This window comes from Solanum stenotomum, chromosome 2, assembly GCF_019186545.1.
Source record: "Solanum stenotomum isolate F172 chromosome 2, ASM1918654v1, whole genome shotgun sequence".
Taxonomy (NCBI): Eukaryota; Viridiplantae; Streptophyta; class Magnoliopsida; order Solanales; family Solanaceae; genus Solanum; species Solanum stenotomum.
The window spans coordinates 1,274,760-1,295,841 of record NC_064283.1 but is presented as its reverse complement, the minus strand read 5'-3'; the positions used below and the strand labels follow the sequence as shown (position 1 = coordinate 1,295,841).

Genomic DNA, 21,082 nt, shown 5'->3' with positions numbered 1-21,082 from the left:
CCAACTGTACCATAATAAATATCTTAAAATATGGCCCCTCAATTTATGCTTGAAAAAAAATGCCGTCCTTCAACATTTAACTTGTCATTTTGTATGTCAATATATGTTACCCCACCAAATTCCTTTACTCGTTCACGATTTAAGTTATAAAGACTGACAATACAAAAATATTTATGTCTTTATATCAATTTTGTTTTGAAAATTTATATATTTAACCTGATCGTATAAAAAAATTGTACTACATGATAGTGTAGGGAACTTCAACTCTTTTTTTATTGAAGGTTTACGTTTCTTCTTCTAAAGCTGCAAGAAATAAAGGTAAAGAAACTGAAGGAAATGGATAGAAGTAGGGTAAAGGAAGCATTATAGTACTCAAAAGGATAACTTTGAACTGTAGATAATTTCTACAGAGTTGGGGCCAGAAATGAGTCAAAAAAGAAGACAATATGATGATTGTAATTTTATTGAAGTAGTACCTAACTGATTGATTAATTGATAATTAATTACAGTTCCTAAAGTAATTACCAAAATCAAGGAAAAAAGTTTGGTTCGCTTAGTTACTGTTTAGCATGTTTTGTTGTGCGTACATATTTGTTACTTACTAAAAGATGATACTAGTAGTAATTTTATTCAAGCATTTAAGGAGTGAATTCGTAAAATTATTTGCTTATTTATGATTCTTGATATGCATTTAAATAGAAAAATAAATACACTTTCTCTTTTCGAGCTCCACTTTTTGTGGCTATATACACCGAGTGAATATGTTTTAGTGTACCAATAAAAATTATAATAAAATAATAAGTATTATTTCATCTTTAATCAGATATTATGGTAAAATGATAAGTATTTTTTTGTCTTTAGCCAGTGTTTGTATGGTTAGCAAAATTAAAGGAAAAAAGTTGTTGAAGTAACCGCATGAATCAATCAATCACATAAATGTATTTTTTTTTTCTTGTTATTAATGGATGAGCTGGAAGGGCACGTGGGGTCAATATTAGGACCACTACAAAATTAATTTTAACTTTAGAATAGAAAAGAGATGATAACACTTTGACTGCAGTGATGAACTAAAAATATATACTCAATTTCCCCCGTAACATTATTGCTTACACATGCAACTGCATATTTTATTTTTCTTTCTCTTGACTATCATTTGATTAATAGAAATAATTCGAACTTCAAAAATATTATCACCCGTCCACAAATTAACGTGTGGGAAACTCAATAATGAGGTTTATTATATCGGGAAAAACACATAGGTATACATGTACATGCATGATGCAAATAAGCTCTTAATTCAGTAAAGTTCAAAACATTTTTGCTTTTACTTACTCCGTCCCGGTTTGCTTGTTAAATTTTGACTCGGCACACTCTGTAAAAAATAATAGTGATTGGTATAGTAAATTTATCGTTTTATCATTATTAATCAATACTTAGAATTTTAAACATATTTACGCACTATATTTTTCAAATACATTAACTCAACATTAATAAATTATGGGTGTAGTAGGAAGGAATAAAATTGTTTTTCCTTGAGTTGTCAAAAATGACAAGTAAAAAGAGAAATCAAATTAGAAAATATTTTACTAGTAAATAAAGACGGAGGGGGTATTTATTTATTTGGTAATGCTAAATGGCCAGAAAATTTGGTCAGAATTTGGCCAGAAAATTTTAAAAGTGTATAATATCTTTTTTATTTTAAAATAAACTATTTTTTTTTTCATATTTTGATTAAAAGGTATTAAAATTAAAAGGATAAAAATATTCAAAAAAAATAAAATAACATAGATAAAAAATTATTCTGGCCAAAAAGATTTTTCCTTATTTATATTGGAGAATGTAAAATAGATCATGGCAGTAGCGGTTCTTGGTTTCCACCCTCTCGTTGTAATAGATAATTAATTATGAATGAAGATCACTGAATATCTTGCATTTACTTGTTTTAAATGGTGGGAAAATGATGAGTATTAAATTGTATAGTTTGAAATGGAAACTTAGCACATCTCCCTCCTTATATTTTGATTTTTGAAAACTGAGATTTGCATTAATACATATTGTTGTACATGTACACGTATCGACCATTCTGGCAATATGCTCTTTATTGTTTAAATATTACTCTTACTTCTTTTGTTAGTTATTCTTAAAACTGAGCTGGCACTCATATAGCTGTATTACTTATGTGATGTAAAAAATATTTAACAATTACTTTGTTCACACAAAACAAAATTTGCAAATGAATCTCACATCACGAGTTCTTATAAGGTTTAGATGATCCTTCTCAGTCTTTTTGAATTGATTTTTGATGTGTGAGTTAGACTATTTAAAAATTAATTTGACACTGTATCAGAATCAGACTCGATTCGATGTGGGCCTCCAGGTCCCGAACCATGTAGGGGTGGAATGGAATGTACTCCATAAACATGCATGCACTGGACCGGACAATGGAATTCCAATTTCCAAATAAAGAATGTCCAGATTTGAGCGTGAGGGGGTGAAGAATGGATGAATCCCACATTGGTGAAGGACGAGAATCCTAAGTTTCTTATAAGGCAAGGACAATCCTCCTAGGGTGTGAGTTATGCCCGAAGCTTAGTTTGACAAGTAAGCCAACAATATACCCAATATGTTATTAATAATTAGAGATTGAAATACGCAAATCTTATCCTCCTTGAGTGTGAGAGCATTGATATATGGTAGGATAAACAAACTTACGCAAGCACGCAGATAGATATATAGTGGCGTGGAGGATTGCTATTTAAGGCATATCCAAAATTGTAAAGTTTTTAATGTTTAGCCGTTTCAAAGTCAACTTCACACCTTACAAGATTGAAATTCAAAATTTCAGATTTATTTTTTTAATTGAAATAATCCAGATTTAGATGCAATTTAAGACCTCTGATAAATTTTCTCGTGATGTAAATTTAATGTGATATGAATATGTTTTTTCATGAAGATTGGACGGACAGTAGTGATTATAAATTAAATACTTTGAGAAAGTTAGATACAACTTAAATATGACACCTAAAATTGGCTACATGTTTGCAAATCAGACGGTTGAGCCCACCAAGATTTTCAAGTTATCTCAGGATTGGGCTCTAGTTGATTGCAGGTTCCTGTTCCATGGGCTTGGTTTGGGCTTCCTACCACATTGGTTTAGGCCTTCTTTTTTCATTCCTCCAATGAAGATTTTCATACATTGACAATTAACACAAGTAGTCCTTTTACTAAAATTCTATAACTTCTAGACATAATAGATCAATTTCTTTTTATATATCTAAACCACAATAGACAGGGTTATTCGATATTTATGATGGTCGATACAAAGAATCTTCACAGATAGTTAGTCCATACTAGTGTGATGGGAGACAACAAATGTTTGACATAATATAGTAGGCAATTTCTTTTTATATGCCTAAATCTCGATAGACTAAGTTATTCGATGACCGGAATACAGTTAAGCCCTGATAAACAAAGTAATTATTCAAGGTGAGAGATAACAAATGCCTGAATATAATTGAGGTGCGAACAAGATATATAACTGTAAAAAAATCAACTTCATCCAATATCCAATGGTAAAACCAAATTAATCAAGCTAATAATTAACCTTTTAAAACAAACTATCTCATAGAATTTGAACTCAAAGCAACAAATAGTTTTTGACGGATAATAAAAGGCCCAAGCACATGCAGTACTCATTTGGGAGTGATTCTTAGAGAATATTATCTTAGGAAAAAAGGCAAGTTATTATTGATCATACTCATTAATGTCGTACTTTTAAAACTTCTTTGCTTTTAATTAAAAACTAGGCCAGTCAATCATGTCTTAGTGAACTTGCTGTCTATTACTAATTTAATCATTTAAATATAAATGTGATTAGCAAGTCATCATATATAATTCTAGTTTTTTCATCTCATAAATGGCAAGTAGATAATCACCTTATATGCTTTGTCGTTACCTATAGCACAAAAATTCACCTTTTTTATTGGATGATATTTTATTACTTTTGAATCAATCTATGCATTATAAAAATATTCACAACGTATACATAAAATATAATCACACTCATTTTGAACGTCTCAGTAACTTTAAGCTAGACTATAGCATACAAGTTTGGCCGAAGTCAAGAATTTCAATCTAAACTCTAAATTGTCTTAAGTAATTCATTCTAGTTACATGTAAAAATTAGTAATTTAGAATCGATCGAGTTACTTAAAAGACTCAAATTTTCGAATCATAAATTTCAAATTTTAATTCTACGTGTGACTTTAATTTGAGTTTGTCAATAATTATTCATAAGAGTTAGTTTAAGAAGGATAGAACCAATGATATTAATTATTACCATGCTAACATGATTATTTTGAGTTAATATTATATCATAGTACAAGACATGATTATTACTTGGAAGTTAATGAAATTAACAATATAAATAAACAAATGTACTTTGAAAAGACAGCAAAAGCCCATACATATGATTTGGTCACATGGTTAAAGAATTAAAACATCATCTTTTTCCAATTTTCATAAATATATATAACCTTATTATAGCCAAAACTTATAACAAAATACAAAGGCTTTTGTGTTCTAACATCAAAGAGAAACAACAATAATGTACACTAACAAAGCTTCTATTCAAAGAGAAAGCTTTGTTATTCAAGTTTCAGAAAATTTTCAATCCTCATCACAAGTTATTAGCCCTTCTTCTAATAAATTAATCAATTTCTCCGCCATGAAGCTTTTCGATCGCTTCCGCAAAATCGTCATGCGGTTCGTTTTCCCCGTCCCGACGTCCGGCCGAAGGAGGTCGAGTCGGGCTGGGGAAACGATGTCGGCTTCCGGGCCGGGCTCAGGACAGAGACGGAGATCCTGTGACCGGCCCGACCCGCCGAAGACCTCATGTAGCTCCTATTATTCATCAACTTCTCATTATAATGAAGCTATTGCTGATTGTATAGAGTTTTTCAATAAGTCGTCACAAGATCAAGGGATTTTTAGTGGTAGAAAATCGGACGTTATTGTGTGATTATTATTTATTTATTTTGGCTAAAGTAATTAATTATGTGCAACCATGCTTGTAGCTTGTGTTGTTTTTATTTATTTTTTTTGAATTTTATGAGTTCAAATTTGATGTTGTAAATTTAAACATAGTTGTATATGTGGAATAGCTGATTTAANTTGTGTGATTATTATTTATTTATTTTGGCTAAAGTAATTAATTATGTGCAACCATGCTTGTAGCTTGTGTTGTTTTTTTTTTTTTTTTTAATTTTATGAGTTCAAATTTGATGTTGTAAATTTAAACATAGTTGTACGTATATATGGAATAGCTGATTTGATTTTCTAAATCTACACAATCTATTCAATTACAGGATTCCCATAAGAAAATATGAACAATAATTCCCAAAATATTAATTTCTGAAAATCGAGTCCAAATCGACCTAAAAAGTCGTACATTTTTCCTTGTCAAATTAACTTCAAAATTGGAGTAAAATATTACTATATAATTAACTCTATTAGAACTCCATTTTCAGATTAATTTCAAACGAGATTCACCGCAAAAACCTTGTCTTTAAATAGATACTATCTGAGAATGATTTATTTTTAATTTTTCTGACGAAATTTAGCTATTCTCGAAATTTTGTAAAACTCATTCGAGATTTATATTATTACAAGAAGCAAAAGGAATTACATGTCATAATTAATAGTATATCTCTTATTGAAAATTTTACACAAAGAAATCAAATATGAATGTTAACCAACCTTACTTTTCACACTTTGATTTCAAGCAAAACCATTGGAAAATTATAAATGAAACTCCTTCCACGTCAAGTTATGAAGATTCAAACAGGACACAAGCCTTGAGATCTCTCTTTTGTTGGCGCATTTTAAATTCGAGAAGATTGAATATTATTATCAGAATTACTACCTCTCTTCCTAGAAAAAAATCCCCCAATCAATGGAATAATTAGGGGTATTTTTATCTTCTTCTTCTTGTTGATTGAAGGATGGGTTTGTAAGACAACATGATCATGATCACCTTGTGGAGGATTTGCAAATGTGACATATCTTTTTTTATGAAACTCAACATTATTTTGATCATGTGACATAATTTGTGATTTCTCTATAAATTTTAGGTCTTCAATTTCTGATACCATGACTTTTTGTTGCTCAAATTTTAGCTTATCAAGCTCATTTCTTGTGCGTTCAAGTTCTTCTTCTAAAGAAGAGAGACAAGTAGCCATTACCAATCTTTCTTCTCTTGCCCTTTCTAGTCTTTGCTTTGTCTCAATTAACTCATCATTAAACGAGTCGTCGCTTTCGTCTTCATGACTCGATCCATCTTGTTTCTGAAAAAATAATAATTAAGTTATATATACTGACAGTGTAAATAATATTTATAACATCAACGTGAGTTACATACCTTGTTGTTTGCAAGTAACATAATTTGATGATTTACTAATATTTGGTGAAAATGTAGGGAACTTGAACTTCATAAAATGAACTACTTCATTGTATAGTTAAATATTAGAATCTTTAATCTAGTATATCTATAAATAGTTTATATATGCTTGAAATTAAAAGATACTTTGGTTAGTTGGTTAATCCTCTTTTTCACTATATATATATCAGTCTTAAATTTATTCTCCAACATCATGAAAAAACATATACTTGTATTGCAGCTTAAGCAAACGTTTCTTTTCTTCTTTTACTTCTTAATGTTGCATATTAGAGATTATACTTGTATGTGTTCAAGCCATATGAAAATAGCCTCTTGCAAAAGTAGTTTCATACAATAGACTTAATACATTAATTCATGATAATGTATGCGTACATCTTATGTACCATCCCAAAACGGACACTTTTTGAACACTACAACCCATAAATGAGCGAAGTGTCCATTTTGATATGTGTTTTTAGGGAGAGTCCCTTTTGGTTTGTAGCGTCCAAAAGGTGCCGGACTCATGATACCTAAACCCGTAGGGTAAGATTATACTGGATAGATTATTATTTTATACGGTATAAAGCAAATATACACTATTATATCCCCTAAGAGACAACTACATATAATTGTGACACAAAGTGATTTAATCACTAAATTGAAAAATAATAAGACAAATTACATGCTACAAATATATTAAAAGTACTCATATATAGTTTTAAAATTATGTATATTATCCGTATATATAATATGAAGTGGAGAATAGATGATGTATATTACCTGTTTAAGCTTATTAGCAGAGTAGAGCTCTCCAGCAAGAACTCTTTCTCCGAACAACATGACTGCCTCCTTAACCGAACGAAATGGAGCACTCGTATCAATTTCCGCCTTTCCCATCATCGTCGCTCCTCCTTCTAATTCCTCCATATCGTTTATTATCAGTTTCAACACTATTATCGATCGAATGTAATGTATGTTATGTTTGTAGGAGTGTGTTAGATGAATGAGAGACTATAAAAGAGCTCAAAAAGTGGAAACAAAAGAAGATGAGTAAGTGGAGCTTCGTTTCTTCAAGTCCACTTCACTAGAATTATTCTTCCTTGTAAGTTGTACCACTTTCTTTTGGTAAAATATATAATTGATTCAAGTAGAAGCTTAGGCAAATTGGGCTGGACTGTATGGGCTTTTTTTTTGGTTTATTTATTGGGCCTACTTTGATTTTGACTTATAAAAAAGACGTTTTAAACCTTGAGCCCAACCCACATGAATAAGTAACCTTTACGGGGTTAAAGTTCACAAATAGCCGCTCTTTAACCCCACTAATTAAAAAAATAATCGCTATCATAAAGTTTTAATTTTATAGGTGATTATAGTATGGTTTTTCTTGTGAAATTTGAAAGTTTATGACAATTGATATTTTCCCTATTTTCCAAAATAGGGCCAAAATTAACACTTCTTGTAAAGTTATTACATAATTTTCTTCGAATTGAGCCGACATCCGTTATCATTCAATCGAAAGAATCTCTATTGTAAAAGCTATTTTTAACACTTTTACAAGACTATCCAGGCGAATAAATAGATTACCAATTTGTACACGTTTATAAAATTTACCTATTTCAAAAAATGCACAACACACATTTTTTTGATATACAATAATAAGAATTTCAGTTGAATTACGCTTATATATTATACAACATGTGAATTATATATATACCCTGAAAAATATAAAACATACACACTTATTGCATATTTGATACAAAAATAATACAGTAATTCTAAATAGATATGAAGTCTAAATAGATTTTGTTGCAGAATAATTATTTTTGATTGCATAAATATTTTCAATAATTTTTCACTAAGTATTAAAACTGGCATTTTATCCACATTAGTAAGGACACACTCAGTTGGTCAAACATACATTTGAAACTCCGACAGAAAACCAAAAGCAAACAAAAAAATAGTGAAAAATCCAAGTAGCTCTCTTGTCAACATCGTCTTGTCCGCCACAACCTGGAGAAAATTTGGCACTCTTGTCATTTTTTGTATGTTCTACAAATATTATATTTTTTTTTATAATATTTGTTAAGTTTAAACTTCTCTATTTTATGATATATAAATATAACTGTAAAAAAATGTAGTATTATGATATGTCTAGAATAGTAAGTTGTAAGTGTACTTATATGCCAAGAGTTTTATTTCGTGTGCTTTGGTTTAACATGAGAATATGAATTTTAAGAAACCTGACTCGATAAATGAGCAAACTAATTCATAAATAAAGTATTGAAATTTTTTATTTGTAACAAATTTTAAATATGTGGAAAATAAATTAATAATGAATAAGATATGAAAAAATAAGAATATTATAACAAAAATCCTAATTGAAATCGAATATATTTTGTAGAGTTTTTAAGTAGAATTGAACGCATTTTTTAAAGTCCCACTCAACTCTCAATACACATAATTTTATAAAGATCGAGAAGTAATCAACAACAATAGTATCATACAGAACTGATATCTCCGAGCAGAGAAGGGAAGAAAAGCTACGGTTAAGTTTCAGCACTGTGAAAGTAACGAACAGTTGGGTAGTGAGCCAGCCATATACCAGATTCTTATATTCTTTCATTAAATCCCCACACATATATTATTTCATCATTATTTTATTGAAATCCAACTGTTCAAACTTACTATCAATTACTACTTTTTAGTGTTAAAAGTAAAGATCTTCACACACTCTGTTTCAACCTCACCATTTATTGTCCCCCTTTTTTTCTCCGTCACACAATTTAATTGAATTGATCTCACTGTTACCCAAAATGTCGGTCACCGTTAGCTCGCCGGCCGTCCGATCGTTCCATGTTTCACGATCACCTCATAAAACGATCTCTAGGCCACGTGTCATTATGTGTGCCGTCCGATCTACTGATAGCTTAGGAGTAGCACCAATTTTGACTAAGTTGCAGAAAGACTGTGCTACTCCTCTCCCAGTTTTGCGCCACGTGGCGGATGCAATGGCCGATGATATGCGGGCCGGGCTTGCCGTCGATGGCGGCAGTGATCTGAAGATGATCCTTAGTTATGTCGACACTCTACCAACTGGGTAAGCTACTAATTTTTTTTTATTTTTTTTTTGGTTCAGTTGCTTATTGAAGGTGATATTTTTTGTTGCTATTATAAATTACCCTTTTCGAAGAATTAACCTGAATAGTAATATATGTATTCTGTGCATACTGGCTAGAAAAAATAAACAAGTTGGTTGGTCAGATAATTGGGTAAAGATCCCATTATTTTTTTTACCTATTTTAAGCTATAGTTACTTTTTGGTATTGGGTGTACTTCACAAGTTTAATTTGATGGGCATAATCATAAGGAGTTACATGGTTTAAAGACTTGCCATGAAATGTGTTTGTCATCTCGTCTAAAAGCTGAAAGTTGAATAATTGTATTATGTTTGAACACGCGGTCACATATGAGCTTGATTTTTGTTCATGGGACGAACACATTACTTTTATGGACGGCGATGATATTTGAATCAATAATCTCTGTTTGCTTTGATACCATACTGATGTGTGATGTGTGTGACTGGTCTAAAAGTTTGAGCATGTTTTAGTGTCTTGATTATATGTTACTCCCTTCGTTTCATTTATATGTCTCTAATATTTCCAAGTATGCTTTCTATTTGTTCACTTGTTTGATTGTTGAGCTTGTTCTTATATTTTAATGATTAATGAAGGAATGAGAAAGGCTTGTTTTATGCGTTGGACCTTGGTGGTACAAATTTCCGAGTGCTAAGGGTGCAGCTAGGTGGTAAAGAAGAGCGTGTAGTCGCCACTGAGTTTGAGCAAGTCTCTATACCCCCGGAATTGATGTTTGCTACCTCTGAGGTTGTTTAGTTTTTCTTGTTATAATGGGACTTGACCAATACTATCTTTTTTGTTGTTGTTGTATTCATCTTTGCATCGGTTATTGTAGGAGCTGTTCGATTTCATAGCTTCTGCGCTAGGAAAATTTGCACAAAAGGAAGGTGGTAATTTTGAGTTGCAACAGGGACGGACAAGGGAAATAGGATTCACGTTTTCTTTTCCAGTGAAACAGACTTCAATAAGAACTGGAATCCTAATCAAATGGACAAAAGGTTTTGCTGTCTCTGGAACTGTTAGTATTTCTTGACTCTCTTATTTGTGTAAAGGAGTGGCAGATTTAGACATCTTACTAATTTAGCCTATGACTGGTTCTGGAACCATACATCGCTAAGATGGCCAATCAATTCTGCGTTATTTTAGGTTCAGTAAACATGGTCAATTTCCCTCAAATTACTAAAACTTCCAACGAACGTTTTTACCTTTTTTTGAAACAAGCACCGGAATCATCTATTTGGTAAAATCCTGTAATTCCATCCCCAATCGATTGTGCATGTGAGATTTTCTGTTTTCTGGACAACAGAGTGTTTCATATAGTGAGTCCATTTTTTCCAGGTACAACAAATTTTTAAGAGTACTGGTTACTGTATGATGACTGATTAGTAAGTTGTGTAATTAGAGGGATCATTTCATCGCTTTGATCTTACAAGTCGAATCAGAAAATACTGGATTCCAAACTAGTAGAGAAGAGTTCCTTAACATTGATTTTTAACCGTCTCTCTTGTCATTATCATTTTCATTTTACCTGTCGATTACTTTTTGATTCCATCATAACATGGAACAGGCGGGAAAAGATGTTGTTGCTTGTTTAAATGAAGCCATGGAGAGGCGGGGAATGGATATGCAAGTGTCTGCCCTGGTAGGTTCTTGCTCAACTTCATGTATATTGTAGAAATGTTGGAGAATAGTCTGGCGCTTCCTTAGTTCAATCGTTTCATGATTTCATTGTCAAGTTAGGTCAATGACACTGTGGGAACACTAGCCGGAGCAAGATACTGGGATGATGATGCCATGGTTGCTGTCATTCTTGGGACTGGAACCAATGCTTGCTATGTAGAACGTGTGGATGCTATTCCTAAGCTGACAAAAAGGATGTCCAAGTCTCCAATAACGGTAAGTAGAGCCCAAATCTCCTTCGTCAAGTTATTTCATGAATAGATTTTAGCAACCATTGAATTTGATGCATCTTATATTTTAGATTGTGAATACTGAATGGGGAGCTTTCTCAAATGGCCTTCCTTTAACTGAGTTTGATAGAGAAATGGATGCCGAGAGCATTAATCCTGGTGAGCAGGCAAGTATTATTGACTCAAAATGTGAAAATTTCTTTTCTTCGTATACTTGGTATCACACTGTTTCTTCATGGTCTTTTCTACTGTCTTATTTTTTGATGAAGATTTTTGAAAAAACCATCTCCGGTATGTACCTTGGGGAAATTGTGAGACGGGTGCTGGTCAAAATGGCCAAGGTTGGGGGCTTATTTGGTGGCAGCTATGTTCCGGAAAAGTTAGTCACTCCATTTGTGCTGAGGTAATTACATTTGTTATATCAGAAGTTTATGATGCAAATGTTTTCGGAGAAGTATTAGTTAGTCTCGCACTCTTCTTGTTTTTACTCACTCTGTCTGATCTGCATCATATAGGACACCTGATATATGTGCCATGCAGCAGGATACATCAAGAGATCTTGAAGCTGTTGAGTCTGTCCTCTATGATGTAGCTGGGGTATATTACTTAGCTCTCGTGTTTTAACTTACATTGCAATACTCTTTCTGGTCACGTATCTTCTAGGACAATTTTTTTCCGATTGAATACTTATTGTCCAATAATCGATTCATGAAGAGCCTTACATTTGAAGATCTATATTCATTCCAAAGACAACATTCAAAAGGATAGTTTACCATCTGTTTCCATAAACATAGAACATTTTCCAGAGTTACGTTTATAGATATGAACACATAATAACAACAACTACTATTACGCCTCAATCCCAAGCAAGTCGAGGTCAGCTATATGAACTCTCATTGTCCATGTTGTTAAGGTCGTCCATCCTATTCTAAATAATTTAGTCTCTCTAGCACTAGAAGTTCTTTACAAAATATTTTCATAGAGTATGAAAGAAGTCTACGAACGTTTTGATGTTCACAATTTTGCTTTTGATTATTAATTTTCAGGTAAAATCCGATCTAAGTGCAAGGAAAACAGTCGTGGACATTTGCGATACTATTGCAAAACGAGGGGGTCATCTGGCTGGTGCAGGAATTGTTGGGATTCTACAGAAAATGGAGGAGGATTCTAAAGGCCTCATCTTTGGTAAAAGAACAGTTGTAGCAATGGATGGAGGCTTATACGAGCACTATCCTCAGTACAGAGGATACCTCCAAGAAGCTGTCACAGAGCTACTAGGCTCGGAAATTTCGAAAAATGTAGTGATAGAACATTCAAAAGATGGTTCTGGAATTGGAGCTGCATTATTAGCTGCTGCAAACTCAAAGTATGAACATGATTATTAAGGAGAATGCTAAATTTCATGTCTTCAAAGGCTTGCTTGAGGAAAAATTACATGAGCATTTGTAATTTTCTTGTAATTTAGAATGTTCTACGAAGGATTGATCATTGGACTTCTCATTCTTTAAGTAGAGGCTCTTGTTTGTGATGCCATTTTTTTACTCCCATTAGTGAAGTACGAAGAAGTGAGGATTCATATAGCCAACCCCAATTTGTTTGGGACCGAGGCATAGTTGTTGTTGTATTATGCAGCAGTGACTTATTTATGTGATAAAAGCAGATGTATCAGTAAATATAGAACATCTTGTTTGTTTATAATTATGAAATAAGCACATTTCTTTGGTGTTTTAGAATTTTCTCAGTTTTGTTTCTTATATTGGTTATTTTTAACCAAAATTTGATAAATAGCAAGATCTTGAAAGTTATAAATTTGATGACATTCACAGATCAAAAGTTTAGACATGATTCACTGCCATATATGGACTGCATAGTGACATCTATAAGACAAACTTAGAATGCAATGGATGACTTTAACTCAGTATTGAATGAAGAACATAAACAAACTGGCTCACCTGTACTAGTGCAGATTGAATGAATTTGATGTCCACTTCTCAGGTGCTAATTGTTGGGTTTAGCAAGGTGTGAATGGGAAATAAAAAACAGAAAATGGAAAGTGGAAGAACCAATGAAAGTGGGGGAACCAATTTTGGAGGGAAAATGAAAAGTCATCATTGCAAAAGTGCAAATGAAAGGTCATTTTTACCATATCGGTAGAAGAAAGGAAATTGTTGTCCTTATATTAGGAAACACTTCCTTTAGTTCTTAAAGGGTTAAGAAGAAGGTGCCCCCTCGCGCCGTCGTCGCTCGCTCGGCTTCGGCTTTAGATTTGGATTTGGCAACATAATTAATTTNTTTTACCATATCGGTAGAAGAAAGGAAATTGTTGTCCTTATATTAAGAAACACTTCCTTTAGTTCTTAAATGGTTAAGAAGAAGGTGCCCCCTCGCGCCGTCGTCGCTCGCTCGGCTTCGGCTTCGGCTTTGGATTTGGATTTGGCAACATAATTAATTTGGCGCAACTGAATTTAAAAAATGGGTCTGAACAGATTTTCTGAACAGACGCGTTCCTTGCTGCAAATGGCTATAAATAAGAGGTCTTTTTCGTTTTTTCAAACACTGAAAATTTTTCCTCTCTGCATACATTTTCTTACATAAATAAAATTGTCGATCGACTGTGTCTGTGTGTGCTCTTGTTGCTGTTCTTGAGTTCGCTGAAGTTATTGAAGTTTGAGGTACCGCTACTTCTTTAACAGGTTAATCCGTTTTATCTTGGGAGGAATTAATCTGCAACTTCGGGTACAGTAAGGGGATTAAATTTCTTAAGGAAACACAGTGGCTTCTGTGGACTCGGATTAAAAATCATTCTGTCAATTTCATCTTTTTTCTGTTTCTGTATTTTTGACTAACCTGAATACAGGAGATAACAATCTTAAGAAATTTAATAGTTTCTGTATTTGAGGTTTCTGGAGATTAAAACCTTTATGGTTTTCTACTCTGTTTGAATTTTTAAAATTCATTCGATTAACGATTAAAAGAACATAAAAACTTTATCGTTAAATTAGAAACAGTCTGTGTAAGGATTTAGTCTTTACTGGTACTATTTCAATACTAAATTGTCTGCCATTTGTGACAGAAAAATGACTAATTCAAGTCAAGTAAATGCTGGAACAGTAAGTGCTGCAACAACATCGGTTGCACATAATCGTTCAAATGCTGCCCTAGCACCGGCTGAGAAACCTGCAAAGTTTTCTGGAGTAGACTTCAAGAGATGGCAGCAAAAGATGTTCTTCTATCTGACCACGTTGAGTCTGCAGAGGTTCATTAATGAGAACGTTCCTGTTATGTCAGATGAAACTCCGCCTGAAGAACGATTCTTGGTAACAGAAGCATGGACACATTCTGATTTTTTGTGTAAAAATTATATTCTGAGTGGCCTGCAGGATGATCTGTACAATGTCTACAGTAATATGAAAACCTCAAAAGAACTCTGGGATGCTTTAGAAAAGAAGTACAAAACAGAGAATGCCGGAATGAAGAAGTTTATTGTGGCAAAGTTTCTGGACTATAAGATGATAGACAGTAAGACTGTCGTCACCCAAGTTCAAGAATTGCAGGTTATAATCCATGATCTCCTTGCTGAAGGTATAAATTTATTTAATACCTATGTTGGAAATATTAAGTTTATTCTTAATACTCACATAATCTTTAATGTAGGATTGGTTGTGAATGATGCGTTTCAAGTGGCTGCAATTATTGAGAAGTTACCTCCATTGTGGAAGGACTTCAAAAACTACTTGAAACATAAACGCAAGGAGATGACTGTTGAAGATCTCATGGTAAGGCTGAGAATCGAAGAGGATAACAAGGCCGCAGAAAAGAGATCGCGTGGTAATTCAGCAATATCTGGAGTAAATATTGTTGAAGAAGATCCCACAAAATCAAAGAAAAGAAAGAAAGCATCTGGTCCAAAGAGCAATCCTCCTAAGAAGAAATTCAATGGAAGCTGCTTCAACTGTGGCAAACGTGGTCATAAGGCTACTGAATGTAGGGGTCCCAAGAAGGACAAGAAGAAGGATCAAGCAAATTTGGCTGAATCCAAAGGAGAGATGGACGATCTTTGTGCAATGCTTTCAGAATGCAACTTGGTTGGAAATCCAAGAGAATGGTGGATAGATTCTGGTGCCTCATGCCATGTTTGTGCCAACAAAGAATTATTTTCATCATATACTCCAGCACCTACAGACGAGAAGTTGTTTATGGCAAATTCCGCTGTTGCAAAGGTGGAAGGAACTGGCAAGATCCTCTTAAAGATGACATCAGGCAAGGTGGTGACTTTGAACAGGGTCTCGTATGTTCCGGAATTGCGAAAGAACCTAGTTTCTATACCAGTTCTGACTAAGAATGGATTCAAATGTGTATTTGTTTCTGATAAAGTTGTAGTAAGTAAGAATGAGATGTATGTAGGAAAAGGTTACCTCACTGAGGGCCTTTTTAAACTCAATGTAATTGCAGTTGATATGAATAAAGATTCTGCTTCTTCTTACTTGCTTGAGTCTAAATGTTTATGGCATGAACGTTTGGGACACGTTAATAACAAAACCTTGCGAAAACTGATTAACTTAAATGTTTTGCCTAAATTTGAGTGCAATAAATCAAAATGTCAAGTTTGCGTTGAATCTAAGTATGCTAAGCATCCTTATAAATCTGTTGCAAGGAGTTCATATCCCTTAGAACTGATTCACACTGACATTTGTGACATGAAGTCAACACCAACACGTGGTGGGAAAAAGTATTTCATAACTTTTATTGACGATTGCACTAAATATTGTTATGTCTATTTGCTAAATGGTAAGGATGAAGCAATAGATGCATTTAGGCAATATAAGACTGAAGTTGAAAATCAGTTGGATAGAAAGATCAAAATGATCAGAAGTGATAGAGGTGGAGAATATGAATCTCCATTTGCAGAAATATGTTTGGAAAATGGAATAATCCATCAAACTACTGCTCCTTACTCTCCACAATCTAATGGAATTGCAGAAAGAAAAAACCGAACTTTAAAGGAAATGATGAATGCCTTACTTATAAGTTCAGGTTTACCACAAAACTTGTGGGGGGAGGCTATCCTTACAGCAAATCGAATACTCAATAGAGTGCCTCATACGAAGACACATGTTATTCCATATGAGAAATGGAAAGGTAGAAAACCCAACTTGAAATATTTCAAAGTGTGGGGGTGTCTTGCCAAGGTCCAGGTTCCTATACCTAAGAGGGTGAAAATAGGGCCTAAGACTGTGGATTGTGTATTCATTGGATATGCCACAAATAGTAAGGCATGTCGATTTTTGGTTCATAAGTCCGAACATTCGGATATTCATGATAATACGGTAATGGAATCAGATAATGCTGAATTTTTTGAACATATCTATCCGTATAAAACTAGACTTGAGTCATCTAGTGGGGGGTCTAAACAACCTCGAGAAGAACCAAAAGAGAATGAAACCAATGAAGAGAGTCCAAGGCGCAGTAAACGTCAAAGGACAGCTACTTCATTTGGATCTGATTTTGTAACATTCCTTCTTGAAAGTGAGCCTCAAACATTCAAGGAAGCGATGTTGTCTAGCGACTCAACCTCTTGGAAGGAGGCTGTCAATAGTGAGATTGAATCAATCTTAAGCAATCATACCTGGGAGTTGGTTGATCTTCCTCCAGGGAACAAACCTTTGGGTTCTAAATGGATCTTCAAAAAGAAGATGAAAGATGATGGAACTATTGACAAATATAAAGCAAGACTTGTTGTCAAAGGCTTTAGACAGAAAGAAGGTCTTGATTATTTTGACACATACTCGCCAGTGACTAGGATTACATCAATTCGGATGTTAATTGCCCTAGCTGCAGTATACGGTCTTGAAATCCATCAAATGGATGTGAAAACCGCATTCTTAAATGGAGAGTTGGAGGAAGAAATCTACATGGAACAGCCTGAGGGCTTCGTAGTTCCCGGCAAAGAAAAGAAAGTATGCAAACTTGTTAAGTCACTTTATGGACTAAAACAAGCACCGAAACAATGGCATGCAAAGTTTGATCAAACCATGTTGTCAAATGGATTTAAGATCAATGAGTGTGATAAATGTGTTTACATTAAAGACACTACGGGGCAGGAAGTCATTGTATGCCTATATGTGGATGACATGCTGATAATGAGCAAGAACATTGCCAATATAAACGCTACTAAGCGTATGCTTGCTAGTAAGTTTGACATGAAAGATCTAGGAGTAGCCGATTTGATATTGGGAATAAAGATTCACAAAACTCCTAACGGTCTAGCATTGTCTCAATCTCATTATATTCAAAAGGTACTTGAAAAGTTCAAGTATTTGAATTTCAAAAAGGCAAAGACCCCAATTGATGTGAACCTTAATCTTGCTAAGAATAAAGGTGAAAGTCAATCTCAATTGGATTACGCCAGAGTATTGGGAAGCTTGATGTATGTCATGAATTGTACGCGACCAGACATAGCCTGCGCTATAAGTAAACTGAGTCGATACACAAGTAATCCCAATCAAAATCATTGGTTGGCAATGAAGAGAGTTTTGGGGTACTTAGAAGATACTCAAAACTATGCTTTGCATTACAACAAATATCCAGCAGTTCTTGAAGGATATAGTGATGCAAATTGGATTACTGGGTCAACTGAAACGAAATCCACGAGTGGATATGTTTTCACTATTGGTGGAGGAGCAATTTCTTGGAAATCATCCAAACAAACATGTATAGCTCGCTCTACAATGGAGTCAGAATTCATCGCCTTAGACAAGGCAGGTGAAGAAGCTGAATGGCTCCGGAATTTCTTAGAAGATATTCCGTTTTGGCCCAAACCAATGGCCCCTATATGCATACACTGCGATAGTCAAGCTGCAATAGGAAGGGCTGGAAGCGTTATGTATAACGGGAAGTCTCGTCACATAAGACGAAGACATAACTCTGTTAGACAACTACTCTCTAGTGGAATTATCACAATTGACTATGTAAAGTCAAAGGATAATGTGTCGGATCCACTTACAAAAGGCCTAACTAGAGAGGGAGTTGAGAGATCATCGACGGGAATGGGACTATGGCCGAGAACAAGTCATCGTGGCGGTAACTCTACCTAGAAGACTGGAGATCCCAAGATCTAGGTTCAAGGAGATAAAACAAAGTCATAGATGACGGTTCAACATTGTCAAAACATATTTGATGGTCCATTCTCATGATGAGACAATGTTCAGTAACCAGGATAAAGGCATAAGGACTTTTTAATGGTTTCTAAGTTTGATACAGGGTATATCAAATAGTGTATCTACGGGATAACACAATTAGAAACCACCTATGTAAGTGTGAAGTGTAAGCCGCTTCAAGGAGAATCAGGTAAGGCCAGTTCTCTAAGCACTTATTAACCGAGATGTGTTCATGGCTGAAACGAACAAAACAATGAGAACCAAAAACAGTTCAAGGGTTGATTGTGTGACTTATGTTGTCTAGGTATACACTAAAGCTCGACGGTTCAAAGATATCAAATCTACCGATTGACCGAGTATATCCGATATATGTTCACTACGGAAAGTTTAAAGGGAAACCTACTTATCCAGATGCGATTAACCCTTACTTACAAGACACACAAGTTTTTCATGCATATGTTTTAACAATAGCCATTCCCCATTCATGTGGGGGATTGTTGGGTTTAGCAAGGTGTGAATGGGAAATAAAAAAGAGAAAATGGAAAGTGGAAGAACCAATGAAAGTGGGGGAACCAATTTTGGAGGGAAAATGAAAAGTCATCATTGCAAAAGTGCAAATGAAAGGTCATTTTTACCATATCGGTAGAAGAAAGGAAATTGTTGTCCTTATATTAGGAAACACTTCCTTTAGTTCTTAAAGGGTTAAGAAGAAGGTGCCCCCTCGCGCTGTCGTCGTCGCTCGCTCAGCCTCGGCCTCGGCTTCGGCTTCGGCTTCGGCTTCGGCTTCGGCTTCGGCTTCGGCTTCGGATTCGGATTCGGATTCGGATTTGGATTTGGATTTGGCAAATGATGTGATTGATTGATAATATTTTTGGACAAAATTTATTTAATCAATTTTGTTAAATCATTTCCTCTCTCTTATAAATTAATTCAGAATGTTAATCAAGTGTAACGGTAATCCTTCCAAAAAGTCGTTACTTTTCCCAAACGGTAATCCTTCCGAAAAGTCGTTACTTTTCCCAAAGGACAGAATGTTCTGGAAAAAAATGGGTCTGAACAGATTTTCTGAACAGACGCGTTCCTTGCTGCAAATGACTATAAATAAGAGGTCTTTTTCGTTTTTTCAAACACTGAAAAATTTTCCTCTCTGCATACATTTTCTTACATAAATAAAATTGTCGATCGACTGTGTTTGTGTGTGCTCTTGTTGCTGTTGTTAAGTTCGCTGAAGTTATTGAAGTTTGAGGTACCGCTACTTTTTTAACAGGTTAATCCGTTTTATCTTGGGAGGAATTAATCTGCAACCTCGGGTACAGTGAGGGGATTAAATTTCTTAAGGAAACACAGTGGTTTCTGTGGACTCGTATTAAAAATCATTCTGTCAATTTCATCTTTTTTCTGTTTTTGTATTTTTGACTAACCTGAATACAGGAGATAACACTAATTGTGGAACCACAGTTCTCGAGTTGATTTCGTAGATGGTGACTCAACTAATAGTTATTATCTCAGATGACTTTCTGTAGCTACAATCAACTGTTGGGTAGGACTTAAGTACAGAAATTACAGTCACACAAATAAAGAGATAAGTGAAAGAGTCAATTACTTGAAGGACAATAGAAAAGTTATTAGATGTAGATACTTGGTCCAGACATTTTGTAACTAGATAATTTTCTTTGTTTGAGGCTTTAGAAGAGAGGGTACACTACCTGGAAGATGACTTATCTTCCTAAAGTACTCTCTAGGTGTAATTATTTGGATGTTGATAGTAATTCGAGAATGGTGTGACTAACCAAAAAAAAGATTAAACTATAAAGAGAAAAAAGACAAATATACCTCCGAACTATCGTTAATGGTATGCAGATATCCTCCGTCATACTTTTGGGACATTGGTGCCTCTGCCGTAAAAAAACTAAAGCATATATACCCTTTATACTAACAGACATACACGTGTCATAATTTTATCCACCAGCCCGACATTTATTAAATATCGGATTGACTGATAAAATTGCGCCACGTGTCCCTATATAGTCTTCCGTTAGAGTGAAGGGCATGCTCTAGTTTTTTGATGCAAGGGCACCAATGTCCCAAAAGTATGATGAATAATAGTTCGGGGTATATTTGTCCTTTTTCCCAACTATAAATATCAGAAAGTCTCATCAAATCCTAGAAATTACAACACTAATATTATATGAAATAACAAAAATTGCAAAAATCATACCTCCTATTTTCAAATATGAGTTTCCGCTAAACCTCCCCACCCCATAATTCTCATCAAATCTAACAAACAAAATTTGTGAAATATTTAACGGAGATTAGAAGTGTTCACTTTTGACAAACATACAAAACCAAACTAATAAAAACATAAGGAAAAGGGTCAAAAATATTTCCAACTTTCATTTATTAGTTGACCTTATCTTGCCATTATTCATTACATTTATCTTTAAT

The 21,082-nt window shown here is 34.1% G+C and overlaps 3 protein-coding genes across 3 annotated transcripts; 2 read left to right on the top strand and 1 right to left on the bottom strand.

Moving 5' to 3' along the window:
• Positions 1-4,598: 4,598 nt before the first annotated feature.
• LOC125856798 (uncharacterized) lies at positions 4,599-5,020 on the top strand. Its single transcript, XM_049536427.1, has one exon. The coding sequence runs from the start codon at positions 4,607-4,609 to the stop codon at positions 5,018-5,020; it is 414 nt and encodes a 137-aa protein (XP_049392384.1). The 5' UTR covers positions 4,599-4,606.
• A 693-nt stretch (positions 5,021-5,713) lies between these two features.
• LOC125855569 (WEB family protein At1g75720) lies at positions 5,714-7,423 on the bottom strand. Its single transcript, XM_049535306.1, has 2 exons — positions 7,217-7,423; positions 5,714-6,344 (listed from the first exon to the last, which is right to left on the bottom strand). The coding sequence occupies exons 1-2, from the start codon at positions 7,361-7,363 to the stop codon at positions 5,883-5,885; spliced, it is 609 nt and encodes a 202-aa protein (XP_049391263.1). The 5' UTR covers positions 7,364-7,423; the 3' UTR covers positions 5,714-5,882.
• Positions 7,424-9,168: 1,745 nt separating this feature from the next.
• LOC125855434 (hexokinase-2, chloroplastic) lies at positions 9,169-13,213 on the top strand. Its single transcript, XM_049535158.1, has 8 exons — positions 9,169-9,533; positions 10,167-10,317; positions 10,406-10,588; positions 11,138-11,212; positions 11,311-11,466; positions 11,552-11,883; positions 11,996-12,077; positions 12,527-13,213. The coding sequence occupies exons 1-8, from the start codon at positions 9,250-9,252 to the stop codon at positions 12,863-12,865; spliced, it is 1,602 nt and encodes a 533-aa protein (XP_049391115.1). The 5' UTR covers positions 9,169-9,249; the 3' UTR covers positions 12,866-13,213.
• Positions 13,214-21,082: the final 7,869 nt, after the last annotated feature.

Bases quoted from the DNA above. Each gene is read 5' to 3' on its own strand.
- LOC125856798 (XM_049536427.1), top strand. From the start codon at position 4,607: ATGTACACTAACAAAGCTTCTATTCAAAGAGAAAGCTTTGTTATTCAA.
- LOC125855569 (XM_049535306.1), bottom strand. From the start codon at position 7,363: ATGGAGGAATTAGAAGGAGGAGCGACGATGATGGGAAAGGCGGAAATT. The intron at 6,345-7,216 runs GTAATATACATC...TTATTTTTTCAG, and splicing joins CTGCTAATAAGCTTAAACAG to AAACAAGATGGATCGAGTCA.
- LOC125855434 (XM_049535158.1), top strand. From the start codon at position 9,250: ATGTCGGTCACCGTTAGCTCGCCGGCCGTCCGATCGTTCCATGTTTCA. The intron at 11,213-11,310 runs GTAGGTTCTTGC...TTGTCAAGTTAG, and splicing joins ATATGCAAGTGTCTGCCCTG to GTCAATGACACTGTGGGAAC. The intron at 12,078-12,526 runs GTATATTACTTA...ATTAATTTTCAG, and splicing joins TCCTCTATGATGTAGCTGGG to GTAAAATCCGATCTAAGTGC.